At 33.0% G+C, this 12,840-nt stretch overlaps 3 protein-coding genes across 3 annotated transcripts; 1 reads left to right on the forward strand and 2 right to left on the reverse strand.

Annotated features, from left to right (window-relative positions):
- Positions 1–5,643: 5,643 nt before the first annotated feature.
- On the reverse strand, positions 5,644–7,191 carry LOC140444050 (mitochondrial import inner membrane translocase subunit TIM50-C-like). Its single transcript, XM_072535659.1, has one exon. It carries the CDS (start codon positions 6,907–6,909, stop codon positions 5,758–5,760), a length of 1,152 nt encoding a protein of 383 aa, XP_072391760.1. The 5' UTR covers positions 6,910–7,191; the 3' UTR covers positions 5,644–5,757.
- A 99-nt stretch (positions 7,192–7,290) lies between these two features.
- Positions 7,291–9,341, forward strand: NitFhit (ntrilase and fragile histidine triad fusion protein NitFhit). The gene is made up of 2 exons (XM_072535658.1): positions 7,291–8,124; positions 8,497–9,341. The coding sequence occupies exons 1-2, from the start codon at positions 7,488–7,490 to the stop codon at positions 9,261–9,263; spliced, it is 1,404 nt and encodes a 467-aa protein (XP_072391759.1). The 5' UTR covers positions 7,291–7,487; the 3' UTR covers positions 9,264–9,341.
- Positions 9,342–11,100: 1,759 nt separating this feature from the next.
- Prosalpha7 (proteasome alpha7 subunit) lies at positions 11,101–12,769 on the reverse strand. Its single transcript, XM_072535662.1, has 5 exons — positions 12,628–12,769; positions 12,371–12,577; positions 12,011–12,256; positions 11,847–11,959; positions 11,101–11,428 (listed from the first exon to the last, which is right to left on the reverse strand). Exons 1-5 carry the CDS (start codon positions 12,646–12,648, stop codon positions 11,251–11,253), a joined length of 765 nt encoding a protein of 254 aa, XP_072391763.1. The 5' UTR covers positions 12,649–12,769; the 3' UTR covers positions 11,101–11,250.
- Between the last annotated feature and the right edge of the window lie 71 nt (positions 12,770–12,840).

Below are 12,840 nucleotides of genomic sequence, written 5' to 3' on the forward strand. Positions count from 1 at the left end.
AAAAAAAATGGTTCTGTTTTTTTGACAAACACATTTTTTAGAGTATATACCACAAATTTTCACATTTTTCAAACTAATTTTTACTTAAAGGAAAGTGTTTAGGAATTTTTATTTATAATTCATAAAATACAATACGAATCCATAATGTGCGGTGAACGAAACATGGAATAATAACATTCTAGTCAAGAAATCATCCTATACCAGCAAAACTTTTTGATAAGCCTTTGCTTATACTGAACGACATAAAGTTGTCTAAAATTGTTAAAATAAATTCAATTCGTCACTGCTTGACCTCGTTCCTATTATAAAATATGTAATATGCTAGGGTACGAAGTTAGTTTAAAATGGACGATATCTTGTTGTTAACATCAATTATATCTTATTTTACAGTCTAGTAGTATTAAGTGTAGTATCTAGTACCTAAATATTTTATTACAAGTTTTCTATGGAATTTGAAGCATACGGCGATAGAACCGGCGATACGGCATATTAGCAATAATAACTTTGTTTACGGCAACTCGTAACAGATTATCTGATGTCTCTTGATACCACTCTCGGAGATTTCGGAGCAAGGATGTTCTTCTCCGGCCTGGGCCTCTTCTTCTGGCGGTCTTGCTCGGTATTATGCGGTGTAGAAGGTAGAAGGTGCTATTCGATCAACGCAACTTATCCGCAATATTCGTCGGTATAATATATCCACATCTCAAAGGCATCCAGTTTTTTATTAGTGTTGCTGTAAGAGTCCAGCTCCTTCATGCCATATAGCAACGTGTAGAATATGTAGCAGCGTATTAATCTGATTTTAAGCTTTAATGTAATATCTCTGTTAATGGAATTTTCTTTAGTTTATAGAAGGCGGCTCTGGGCTTTTCAATGCGTATTCTTAAATTGTTGCTTATATCCCAGTTATCGTTAACATTGGCGCCCAAATAGGTGATATTGTGGACTCTTTCTAACTCTATTCCATACACTCTGATGTTCATTGGTTGTACTCTGTTTTGCTGACAACCATAAGTTTTGTCTTAGAATTATTAAACTTTCACCTATATTTAACATATGTTTCGGTCATGCTGTTTATAATGCGGACTTTACATTTACGAGTACTCGTATCCGAGTAGCTCGGATTTGAGTTACGAGTCGAACTGCGATCGATTACATTAAATCCGAGCGATCAGAGTTATTTCAAAGAGAATTTAAAAATGGCGCCATCAAGAAAGAAACAAGCTGCTATTGCATTAGTGTTATTAAACATTTTAAAGGAGAAAAATAAATGTGGTAAGTGGTAATGGTCATGATATCCGCAATAGTCTCGTACGCCTTATTTCTTTTGATAATGTCCCGATACTCCTTCAGTTTCACATTCCATAAACATTCAAAAGAACGGTAAAGATTGATAAATTGATCCATTTGATCTGCAGAAAATCTTAGTTCTGCCATTTTTAATTTGGAATTTCCACCACTTTGACGCTCACTCGTACAGGAACTGACAGGAACTCGTACTGCTACTCGGTTTGCGTTCAACTTCAATCCGAGCTCGGATCCGAGTGACAAGTGGCTCCGTGTAGACGTTTATACTTCCGAGTTGCACTCCGAGTAGAGTAACTCGGATCCGAGTACTCGTAAATGTAAAGCGGACTTTACTTGGATCCGAGTACTCGTAAATGTAGAGGACTTAAGTCGTTGCAACTCTTTTTCAGTGGATGCAATCAGTACTGTGTCGTCTGCGTATCTGAGATTGTTAACATTAATTTCGTTGATTTTAATGTCTGCATGTTCATATTAGCAGACTTCTTTGAAAATAAATTTTGAGTAGAAATTAAAAAGTACCTAGTGGCGATAAAATACACCCCTGCCTCACTCCACGTCGTATTTCCACTCATCATCACCATGCAACCTTTTCTGTCCACTGCTGGACATAGGTCTATCCCATTTTTCGCCACTCTTCACGGTTCTGTGCGTCTTGTTGCCTGTATTCGTTTAATGTCACCCATCCAGCGTGTTGGTGGTCGTCATCTGCTGCGTTTGTTTTCTCTTGGGCGCCAGTCAATTAGTTTTCTGGTCCATCTTCAGTAGTTCCAATACTTGCGTCGTATTCTGAACAGTTCGTATGTTTGCACATTGATGCCAATACAAATTTTTAATAATACGGAGGTCTTGGTTATCAATTCCCACCTGTTTCAAAGCACCTACGAATTTGTTGTGGGTAACCTGGTCAAAGGCCTTTTCGAAGTCGATAAAACACATATATACTGGTTGTTATGTATCCCTACATCTTTGAACCAGGACCTGGTTACCTTACCTTACTATTGTTAATATGCTTAAAATGGGATAGTTTGTAGATTTGGGATTTTAAATGGGATTTAAATTGTAGATATCATACTTAAAAGTATTAAATTAAACGGCATAATGCCGATGTAAATGGATAACTAACCACTTCGCCATGGCTCAACTGAATCCATAGTCCTTCATTTTATATACCAGCCCTATATGCCACACTCTATCGAAGGATTTTCTTACATCCAGGAAAGCTGATCTTATGTATTGCTTGTCGTTAAAGCCAACTGCTATATACTATGTTAAGTTGAGTAACTGAAATTCGCTGGAATCTTGTGCTCTGAAGCCGAATTGAGCTTATAGGAGTATTACCAATATTTTCCTTTTCCTCTGGACTTTTGTTTGTATCAATCTTTCAGAAATTTTTCTGATTGCTAGAAGTAAGTTTCTTCTTCTTGATGTGCCTATCCGTGACGAATGTTGGCGATCATCATAGAAATCTTTATCTTGTTTGCAGCAGCGAGGAAAAGCTCACAAATGTTGTGTTGAGCCAGATTCTGAGGTTCCTGAACCAGGATGATCTTCTTCTTCTTGAACCTCGCTTTCCACATACTATTCCTTGCAGAATGGCTTGTAGGAGGGCATATCTGGAATTATTTCGCATAATGTGTCCGAAGTATAGCTTTCGGGATTTGATGGTGGTCAGTACCTCTCGGTTCTTCTTCATTCTTGGAGCTCCTCATCGGCCAGTACACGGGATCTTAAGTATTCTCCGATATAGCCACATCTCAAATGCTTCCAATTTTCTGCACATATCTTCGTTCAAGGTCCACGATTCAACACCCTAAAAAAGTACAGAGAATACGCAGCATCACAGCATTCTTACTTTTATTTATTATTTAATTATTATGAGCTTTGTCTTTTTTAAGTTTCTATTGCATAAGAACTTGCAGGTCTTCTAGGTTGACCTCAAATACTATTGTGTCATCTGTATATCTGATGTTGTTTAACTACAGTTTAACAACAAATGATTGTTGAGTAGAATGCCTTTTATATGCCCTCTACGGTTTAGTAGAATGTCTTTTTAGGAGCCGTGCAAAGCTTAGAGATGACAAAATACAGCCTTGTCACACTCCACGTAAGATTTTCATGTATTCGGTATGTTAAACTTCAATATTGAGGTTTGCGGTCTGATTTCAGTAAAGGTTTCTAATTATTTTCAGATCTCGGTTACTAATTCCTGCATCTTTTAGTAATTGCATCATCTTGGCTTGCTGTACTGGATCAAACGCTTTTTCGTAATCAATGAGAGATTTGTATGCGCCGCAGTTGGCGTATCTGCAATATGACTTTTACTGAGAACAAAGCCTCTCTCGTACCAACAGCATTTATGAACCCGAACTGATTAAGGAAAATTTGATGTTCACACAGCTTGTCAATTCTCTTATGGATTGTCTTAAGGAGATAACTCATGAGGCTTATCGTAGAATATTCTTCGCTCCTGGTTTTTTTGAAAGCGCAATAAACTCAGAATTGGTTAGTACTTCTCCAGTTGGTATTTCTCCAGAGTTGTATACGTTATTCAGTATCTTTGTGATTATTACTATTGATTCGTGGTTCATTAGTTTCAGTAGTTCTGCTTATATATTATCGGAGCTTGCTGCTTTACCATCTTTTAGCTGTTTTATTGCAGAATAAACTTCCTGCTGTAATATTCTTGATCCATCATTTACCTCTTCTTCTAGCACAAAGGTGATATATCTTTGGTCTTGAAACAGTGTCTCTAGGTATTCTTTCCACGTTCTTATTTTACTCTATTTGTCCAATATGCTGTTTCCCGTCAGAATCAGTTATAAGCAAACAAAAAATGAAATTAGTCATCCAAAGTCACGTGTCGTAACTGGTCAAAAGTAATCGGAATCACGTGTCCATCATGAATTATCGGAAATTTTGAATTCGATCATTGGCAGCGCGTAAGGAAAATGTTTCCTTGCGAGTCATTTTACATTGTAACAATAGAATATTATATTTCTGCTTATAATAAAAATAATACATTATAATAACAATATTTAACAAAAGCAATATATCGTTAAACACAAAGACACCTGTATACTTCTAACACACAATGTACTTATAACTCTGAGAAATCTAAATATATACTGATCAGATACAGATCCTTTCTCCTTTACTGAAACGCTCCTTGGTAAAAGTCATAGCAAGAGTCAAACGATACGATAAACGTAAGTAATCACGCTCATGACTCATTTCATTTTTTATTTGTGGAACTATAGATTTCCTTTCCGTCTCCGTGAGTTCTTTAACTTTCTCAAGTACCTACATTGTGACTACCGTACTTCAACTATCTCAAGTTCTTCGCAGCTTTCCATTGCTTCTGATTTTTTTTATTTGTCTGTTTTTATCTGTCATCCATGATTTTTTCTTGATTAATTTATCTACCTTTACCTTACATTTTGAACTATTTCCGTAACCTTTTCTTCGTTCGATTTGTTTCCAATCGCCGTCACTAGGTTGCTTAACGTGGCTGGGACCCCAATTTTCGTATTAAGGTCTTTCAAAACATGTATGATCGTGATTTCCTTTTTTGCAATCTTTTGAGTTTGAGTTGACAGATGTGAAGCTGTTTAGGAATCCAAAAAATAAGCTTATCAGCCTGTAATTTTGCGGAAAAGTGCTGCTTTTGCCTGGATTGTGTCGTAATAAAGTGCTCTTGTTTCATTGAGTTGCATGCCGTTTATTACGTTGGTAAATAAACAACTGCTTTTCACTGGAAAATATTTCAGAGCCCTGTTTGATAGTTCTTGGTAAGCTCATTGACCTCCTTTGGGAAGGTGGATATTAGTAATACCTATTTCTTCTTGATTTTTGGGCATTTTGTCATAGGCCTCTTTGACTTCTTCAATAAAGTCAAGTCAAGTTGGTAATTATTTTAGGGTGCCTTCTCTCTAAAGAAAGTGGTAATGAGGAGAACTCTCTACTTGAGAGTTCTCCTCATTACCTTTGCTTTATCTTCAGTGGAATAGATATTTCAAAGTGAATTGTTCTCTTGTTGCTCTGTATTATCCTTTGAAGCTTCCATATTTCTTTCAATGTTTTTGATACCAACATGAAATAGCATAGCTAAGATGGTGAGGGTATGTTCAATGTTAAAATGATATGAATAATCACTGTGTTTTTAAGTTCCTGGATCATACATACAAAAGGAAGATAAAATATATAAATAAAAAAACACTCAGAGTATAATTTCAACAAATAAATGCAGACTTTTAATGATTTTGTTTTCATTTTATATTTGATTAAAAAAATTTTTAAAAATCAATGACTAATGAAAATAAATAAAATAACACCAAAATAGTTTAAAGAATTTATTGCAAAAAGGTAACATCCTACACAATAAATAAATTCATAAAATTACAAAGCCTTTTAGGTTTATCATAAAATAATAACTTTCAATGTCTTAACTCCCTAAAATAGCTTTCTATTAAAAAGACTAGGTGCCCATTTGGAAGCTTTTGAAGCCCCTTGTTCTCTTTTTGCAGCAGCTTGAGCCTCCATTTCTTCTAAAAGCTGTTTTTGTTTTTCCCTGAAAGTGGCAATGGGATCATCAAAATGACTGTAGTGTTGTAAAACTTCTCTTACATCTTCTACATCATTATCAGCAATGGTTTTCAAAAACGAAGCTAAGTCAACTAGCGAGGAATCATCATCATTTCCAGACCACCTTTTAACATTTAATAAATTCTCTGGATTGAATTTTACATTTTTTGCATTCCAATCTATACAAATAACTTTAGACAAATCTCTATTAAGATTGTTTAAACTCTTTACATGATGACCCCCTGAAAAATGAGTGGCATCTCTTACCAGTCTATAAGCAATTATATTCTTAGGATCTATGGCATCTATTAATGGAAATACAGTCATCCCTTGTTCAGCAGTATATATTATTATTTCATAGGATCCATGCAATGATTCTAAAAAATAGTCTAACATTGGACGTTTCTTAAACCTCCATCCAGTGCTGTAAGTCCAGTCAGGATGCACAAGTACATCTGTTAATTCTAATACTAATGTATATTTTGGTTGTAAATAAGGATACTCTAATGGATCTGGTAGTAATTTTTCTCTTGATGGTTCTTTAATCAGTTTTCTATAGTAATCTAACTCTCTGTAGGTTCTAATAATGTACTGTAGAACAACAGGCTTATCAGCAAGATCATCTTTTATGGGATTACCATGAGAATCCTTTTCAGGACTTCCTAGAGTAAATATAACATAAGTTCCTATACATGTGAAAGAGATTCCAAGAAATGCAAGGGTAAGTTTCATTGTTCTCCATGAATTTTCCCTCTGTTTCTTTCGCTCTTCTTCTTCAGCTGCTTCTTGTGCCTTATCATTATTTTCTTTCAATAAACTTCCCAAAGGAGATGTGGGTTTTGTATCTTCTATTTTAGATGTGGACTTAGTACTTTGACAGTAGAACACACATTGATTACAGCTGTATATGTTAATCTTAACTAAAGCACAACCGGATTTATTGTGATTAGCTAGTAAATCAGAATGATTTCTAGCAATATTGCTGAATAATTGGATTGATTTTCTTGTAAACCTCATCATTTTGTAGCAATGTCTTTTTGCTCAGATAATTTTACTGAAATACAGCTTAGATTTTCATTTTCCACAATATCACAAACACAAAATTAGTCTTATAATTGGTTTAGTCTATAAATTAGGGCAATATGTTACTAATGCAAATTCAGTCTACGCGTACGTAACAGGTCTCTAAAGTAAAAATTCACCTTATTTACATTTTTGAACAATGTTTAGTACTAGGAACTTGAAATTATATCACTAAAACTGCGAAACTGCCCCTGCCGAATAAAATATGAATATGAAGTATGCCGTAATGAAGGTTATGTATACTTTCCTCTTCTGCGCTTTTAACCTAAATCCACCACATCATGGTTAACGACACTGTGATTATGTAGCTACTTTTCAAAATCATTTTTAATTTTATTCCCAAATATAAAAAAATGATAAATTTTTGAATGAAGGAATTGAATTCAGCAACGAGGATCGCGGATGCATTGCTGAATTTAATAGTGTAAATGGAGATAATTCATTATAACCTCAATGTTTGCATATTTATCTTTTAGCAGAAATCATTTTTATTTGTATTGTACATAGTTTTAGTAATGTTTAAATCGCCATCCTGTCATAAACTTCTGACAGTAACTAAATATTTTCAAAAATTAAGGAAAATGTCTTCATTAAATAAATGTAAAGTTGCTGTTTGTCAATTTACGGCTTGCAATGATAAATCTAAAAATTTAGTTACAGTGAAGCGCTTAATTGACGAGGCAGTAACAAAGAATGCTAAAGTTATATTCTTACCTGAGGCATGTGATTTTATTGCACACAATAAGGACGAATCTAGGAATCTAGCAGAAAGTTTGGACGGCGAATTGGTAGATGAATATAAGAAAATTGCAAACAAAAACAAAATTTGGCTCTCAATTGGAGGTTTTCATGAAAAAATTAATAACAATACTATGTACAACACTCACATATTAATAGATGATACTGGAAACATATTGTCTTTGTACAGAAAAACACATTTGTTTGATGTGAGTATTCCAGAAAAAAATATATTATTACAAGAATCGGATTATTGCACAGCTGGTTCAGCAATTATACCACCTGTTGAGACACCTGCAGGACTTATAGCATTGTCAATATGTTATGATTTACGATTTCCAGAAATTAGTACTCTCCAAACAAAATTCGGAGCCAATATTTTGACTTATCCTTCAGCATTTACAGCAACAACAGGTTAGTAATATAGGTAAGTAATACTTATACCAACTATATTCTTTACTTATACTCCTGTAAATGTAGTTCCTACTATATTTATATACAATGTTTGTTTAATATGTCCCTTATGGCATTTTACCTTTTAACTGTCTATATGTAAGACTATAATTTAACTCATAATTCTCCCTGTATCTTTGTTCAAGCATAGAAAAGTTTCTTTAATGATATAAAATTTTCTATTGGACATTTTTTTTTCATTTCTTCTTTAATGCCAGAGTTTTGCATGAATTTTTCAGAGCTCTTTTATTATTATTCCATGTATTTATGTTATGACTACTATTTTACTTACCCATCCTTACTAGTTTTTAGAAATTTGCATCATGTTTGCAGGTCCTGCTCATTGGGAAATTCTGTTAAGAGCTAGAGCAGTTGAAAATCAATGCTATGTTATTGCTGCAGCTCAATATGGACAACATAATTCAAAAAGAACCTCTTATGGACATTCAATGATAGTGGATCCTTGGGGCGTTGTTGTAGCAGAATGCCCAAAATATAATGAGAATAATCCAACAAATGAGAGTATCGCTGTAGCGGAGGTAAATACAGAGTATGTTAAGAAAATCAGACAAGAAATGCCTGTACAGAAACATCGTAGAACTGATATTTATAATCTTAATTTGCTGCCAAATAATAACAAAAATGACGAAACAAGCTCATATACTTTTGCAGATAAAATTATACCTGCTTCTACAGTCTTCTACAAATCCAATTATTGTTATGCATTTACAAATATTAGATGTGTTGTACCAGGTCATGTGCTTGTGGCAACTTTAAGGTGTGCTCCAAGGTTGCTAGATTTAACTCAAGAAGAAATTGCAGATTTATTCCAAACAGTAATTAAAGTGCAGCGGGCAATGGAAGTGGAACATGATGCAGGATCCACAACAATTTGCGTTCAAGATGGCAAATTTGCAGGGCAAACTGTTCCACATGTTCATGTACATATTTTACCAAGAAAGCTGAACGATTTTAAACAGAATGACGATATCTATTGGGAGTTGGCAAAACATGATTCAGAAGAAAATGTTCAATCAATCAGGTCAATCGAGGAAATGTCTGAAGAAGCGAGGAAGTTAAGGACACATTTTGGTATGTAAATGTTTTGGAAACCATTTTTTTTGTTGACTTATATCAACTGAAAAATGTGACAATATGAAATATATATTTGTTATTAATTGTGTTTTTTATTCTGTAACACACTTATCTTGCCTTTCATAATCAGGGGCAGTATAAATCAAGTGATTAATTTTTTTAAATAAAAATTTATAAAAAGTATCATTTTGCGTTTTAGTATTTCAAATGTTTGTAATGTTTATTTACGGACTTGCCATTTTTTTACAAATCAACTAAACTATTAAAGTGATTACATAAGAAGGTATTTTCGATCTTATTCTTAATTAATAGTAGGTACTTAGCGATAAATGAAAAAAATCATTACTATTAAATTTGTTTGCATTTCTACACATTCTTTGTAAGGGTTTATTTACAGAATAAATTCGATTATGAAATTCTAAATAAAATAAGTCTTGGGATCTGGTGTCCCTAGAGGGAGTATGGAAGTAAACCTTTTCCAAAACATCAATGACTCCTCGTATTAATTTATATATAAATGCTATATCTAGCAAAATTCGCCTTCCTTCAAGATTAGGCAATTTAAGTAAACTCTCTCCGGCTTCGGCACACAATGTAGCTTTTCTTTAATAATTTTAAAGTGTTTGTTTGTCCTTTTGTAGTGTAGTGTAATGTACAATTATATGTTTGACATTTTGTTCTTGTCAGATAGGCCGCAATTGACGAAATGCCCCTGAAGATGATCTAGGGATCGAAAGTACTTGGGCAAGATTAAATTAAACTGTGCTTGATATATGCCTTTTATTTGATCAAAGTTAATTTAAGTAAAGACTGCAAAACAATGTATTCAATTTCATTTACAGGTATTCTCAATTTAAAAGCAATAAATCTTAAGAACTTTTTCTGTACTCTTTCTAATAGATCTTTGTAGCATTTATAATGAGGAGACCAAATATTGCTACCATATTCCAAAACCGATCTAATAAGGGGAAGTAGATATTTTTGAGACAATAAATATCAAAATCAGAGAGGCTACGTTTTATGAAACCAAAAAATTGACACATTTTACCCGATACTGTAACTTCATGTTTCATATCATAACAATTCATTGTCAGTCGCTATGCAAAAATACAATATTTCGTGCAGATTCATTTTCTGTAAGGCACGTGACAGCAATGTAATTTTTAAGGAATTATTATGAGGATTGTTGAAGGATTAGGGATTTGAGCTGGCTTAGCACAAATTTATTGTTTTAGGTGTAGGGTAGATATGTTTAGTCTGGTTTTATTTAATTAGTTTTTTCTCAGTAGTATAGATTTTAATTACCATTTTTAAATGAATAATTATCATTATCAGATGACATGTACTGACTCGATGTTTCGAAACAATAAACGTTTAATGTATCGAAACATTGAAACAGTTCTGTGACTCAACTCATTGCTTCGAAACATCAACTCACTAGCCAACACTAAAATAAAGACTTCAAATTAAAAGCGATTGAAAACTTTACCAATATATCTGGTACTAATGGATAAATTTTGATGTTTTTTTTAATATGGGGTACCACTTAAATTACACAGCTCCTTTTGCAATAAACAATCATGAATTTTTTGTAAACAATTTTTTTTTATTGAAAAATTTGTTATGTTATGTTAAAATCTACATTATTTGGAGATTATTTTTTAAGACTAATTGACCAACAATATTTTGACTCAACCTAACAATAACATATTTAGTGACAAATGTAAAGACATACAGAATATTCCAATAAACTGTTTTTCATTTATTATTGATTAAAATTCTTTGCAACTTTTCAATATCACAGTCTCTACATTAATTTACCAGGTTATTAAGAAAACTATGTAACATAAAATTATGTATTTATTAGAAAAAAAGTTATAAACCTATCATTGAAATGGAAATTCTCACAGTATTACATAATTTATAGACATAACACACGAATATTGTAAGAACAGCCACCATCAGTGAAATATTAAAAACTAAATGTAGTTATTACATATCTTCTGTATCTGATTCTGAATCTGCTTCCATTGCTTGCTTAGCAGCCTTTTCTGCATCAGCAAACACTGACTCAGGCACTTTGGTATGTAAACCATTTGTATCCTTGCATACCCATGAAAGTTCCAGTTCAAAATTCTTATCCTTCAATTCATCATGGACCAAATAAATTCTAGAATATACAACACATTCATTCATTATTTTACTATAAATGATAAACTGTGTTTTTTATAATTCAAAAGATACCTACATAATCAGCAGTATGATCACCAGTGGAATAAATAGATAAAGGATAAAATGGCATGGAAAAAAATTGCAAATATTGGATGAAGAATGACTGGATACCATAAAATTAAAGATGAAGTGGGAGATCAAATAATATACAATCAGGTTCAGATAAAAGAAAGATTTGTTAACCTAACATAAGCACAGGATATTATCTATATTTCTGTGATCCTAACTTTTCAGAGATCAGATTTGCAGAAAGATTTTTATATTTAGATCTCTGAAAATGATATGTTGCATATTTTAATATTGACGGATACCCCTTATAAAAGATACCTGATAAAAATATTGAAATGTCTACTCACATTTTGGCTGCTTCTTTAACAAGTTCTTTGCATGTTAAATTCCCCATCTTCAATTTTTCTATTTCAGTCTTTGCAGACTGTTTAGCTTTTCCTGTAGCACATCCAAAGTATCCCTAGAATTTAAAATGAAAACTTCAAAATATCAAGCAAAAGACATACCATACATAGCTAACTCCAGATGGATCAATCAAAAACATAGATGGGTCATTATCTTCATAACTGGACAATATGACACTGCAACCAAATGGTCTGACAGCACTGTATAAAGTGTATGCATGCATGTACATGCTTACTCTATCATTTAGGTATTTAAGAGGAATATTTGATCCATATTGGTGCCTATAATTTGATGCTTCTTTTCTAGCAATCTCAACTATTTGCCTTGCATCAGCTATTAAACCTGAAAATGCCTAAAATAAAAAAAAACTTGTGAATATATAAAAGTAGGTATTCGTTAAATCTGGTCTTAGTTTCAGCACTTTATGGAATAATTTTGAGTAATACATTCACAAACAAAAACCCACCATTCCTATATGTTTATCAATGTTGAAAATTCGTTTGTTTGTACTGGGTTCATGCAATTTTGACATAATAAGCTTTTCAGCAGCTAATACAATTCCATCTGTACCTCGGAGACCTATTACAGTGCCACTATTTTCAACTGCTTTCATTGCATATTCAACTTGAAAAACCCTTCCATCAGGAGAGAATTGGGAAGCTGACAAATCGTACTAAAAAAACATCATTAAAACAAGTCTTACAACTAAAATTTAATACGAACCCCAGTTCCAATAGAACTCATTTTGATTTTCTAATACAAAATTAACACTACTACAAAATCCGGCAAGTCGTAGTGATTTGCTTTTTCATGAAATTGATGTTGACGACGTTGACGTTTGACAAGTTCCCATTTCTTTGTCTTTTCCAAATTATGTATCTATCCACCAAATATTTGTAAAAAATTTATTAATTCCAGTTCTAGTCTTCGAAACTA

The sequence above is a fragment of the Diabrotica undecimpunctata genome, chromosome 6 (genome assembly GCF_040954645.1).
Source record: "Diabrotica undecimpunctata isolate CICGRU chromosome 6, icDiaUnde3, whole genome shotgun sequence".
Taxonomy (NCBI): Eukaryota; Metazoa; Arthropoda; class Insecta; order Coleoptera; family Chrysomelidae; genus Diabrotica; species Diabrotica undecimpunctata.

Bases quoted from the DNA above. Each gene is read 5' to 3' on its own strand.
- NitFhit (XM_072535658.1), top strand. From the start codon at position 7,488: ATGTTTAAATCGCCATCCTGTCATAAACTTCTGACAGTAACTAAATAT. The intron at 8,125-8,496 runs GTTAGTAATATA...TCATGTTTGCAG, and splicing joins AGCATTTACAGCAACAACAG to GTCCTGCTCATTGGGAAATT.
- Prosalpha7 (XM_072535662.1), bottom strand. From the start codon at position 12,648: ATGAGTTCTATTGGAACTGGG. The intron at 12,578-12,627 runs GTTCGTATTAAA...ATGTTTTTTTAG, and splicing joins TGAGTTCTATTGGAACTGGG to TACGATTTGTCAGCTTCCCA. The intron at 11,429-11,846 runs GTGAGTAGACAT...TGTATATTCTAG, and splicing joins GTTAAAGAAGCAGCCAAAAT to AATTTATTTGGTCCATGATG.
- LOC140444050 (XM_072535659.1), bottom strand. From the start codon at position 6,909: ATGATGAGGTTTACAAGAAAATCAATCCAATTATTCAGCAATATTGCT.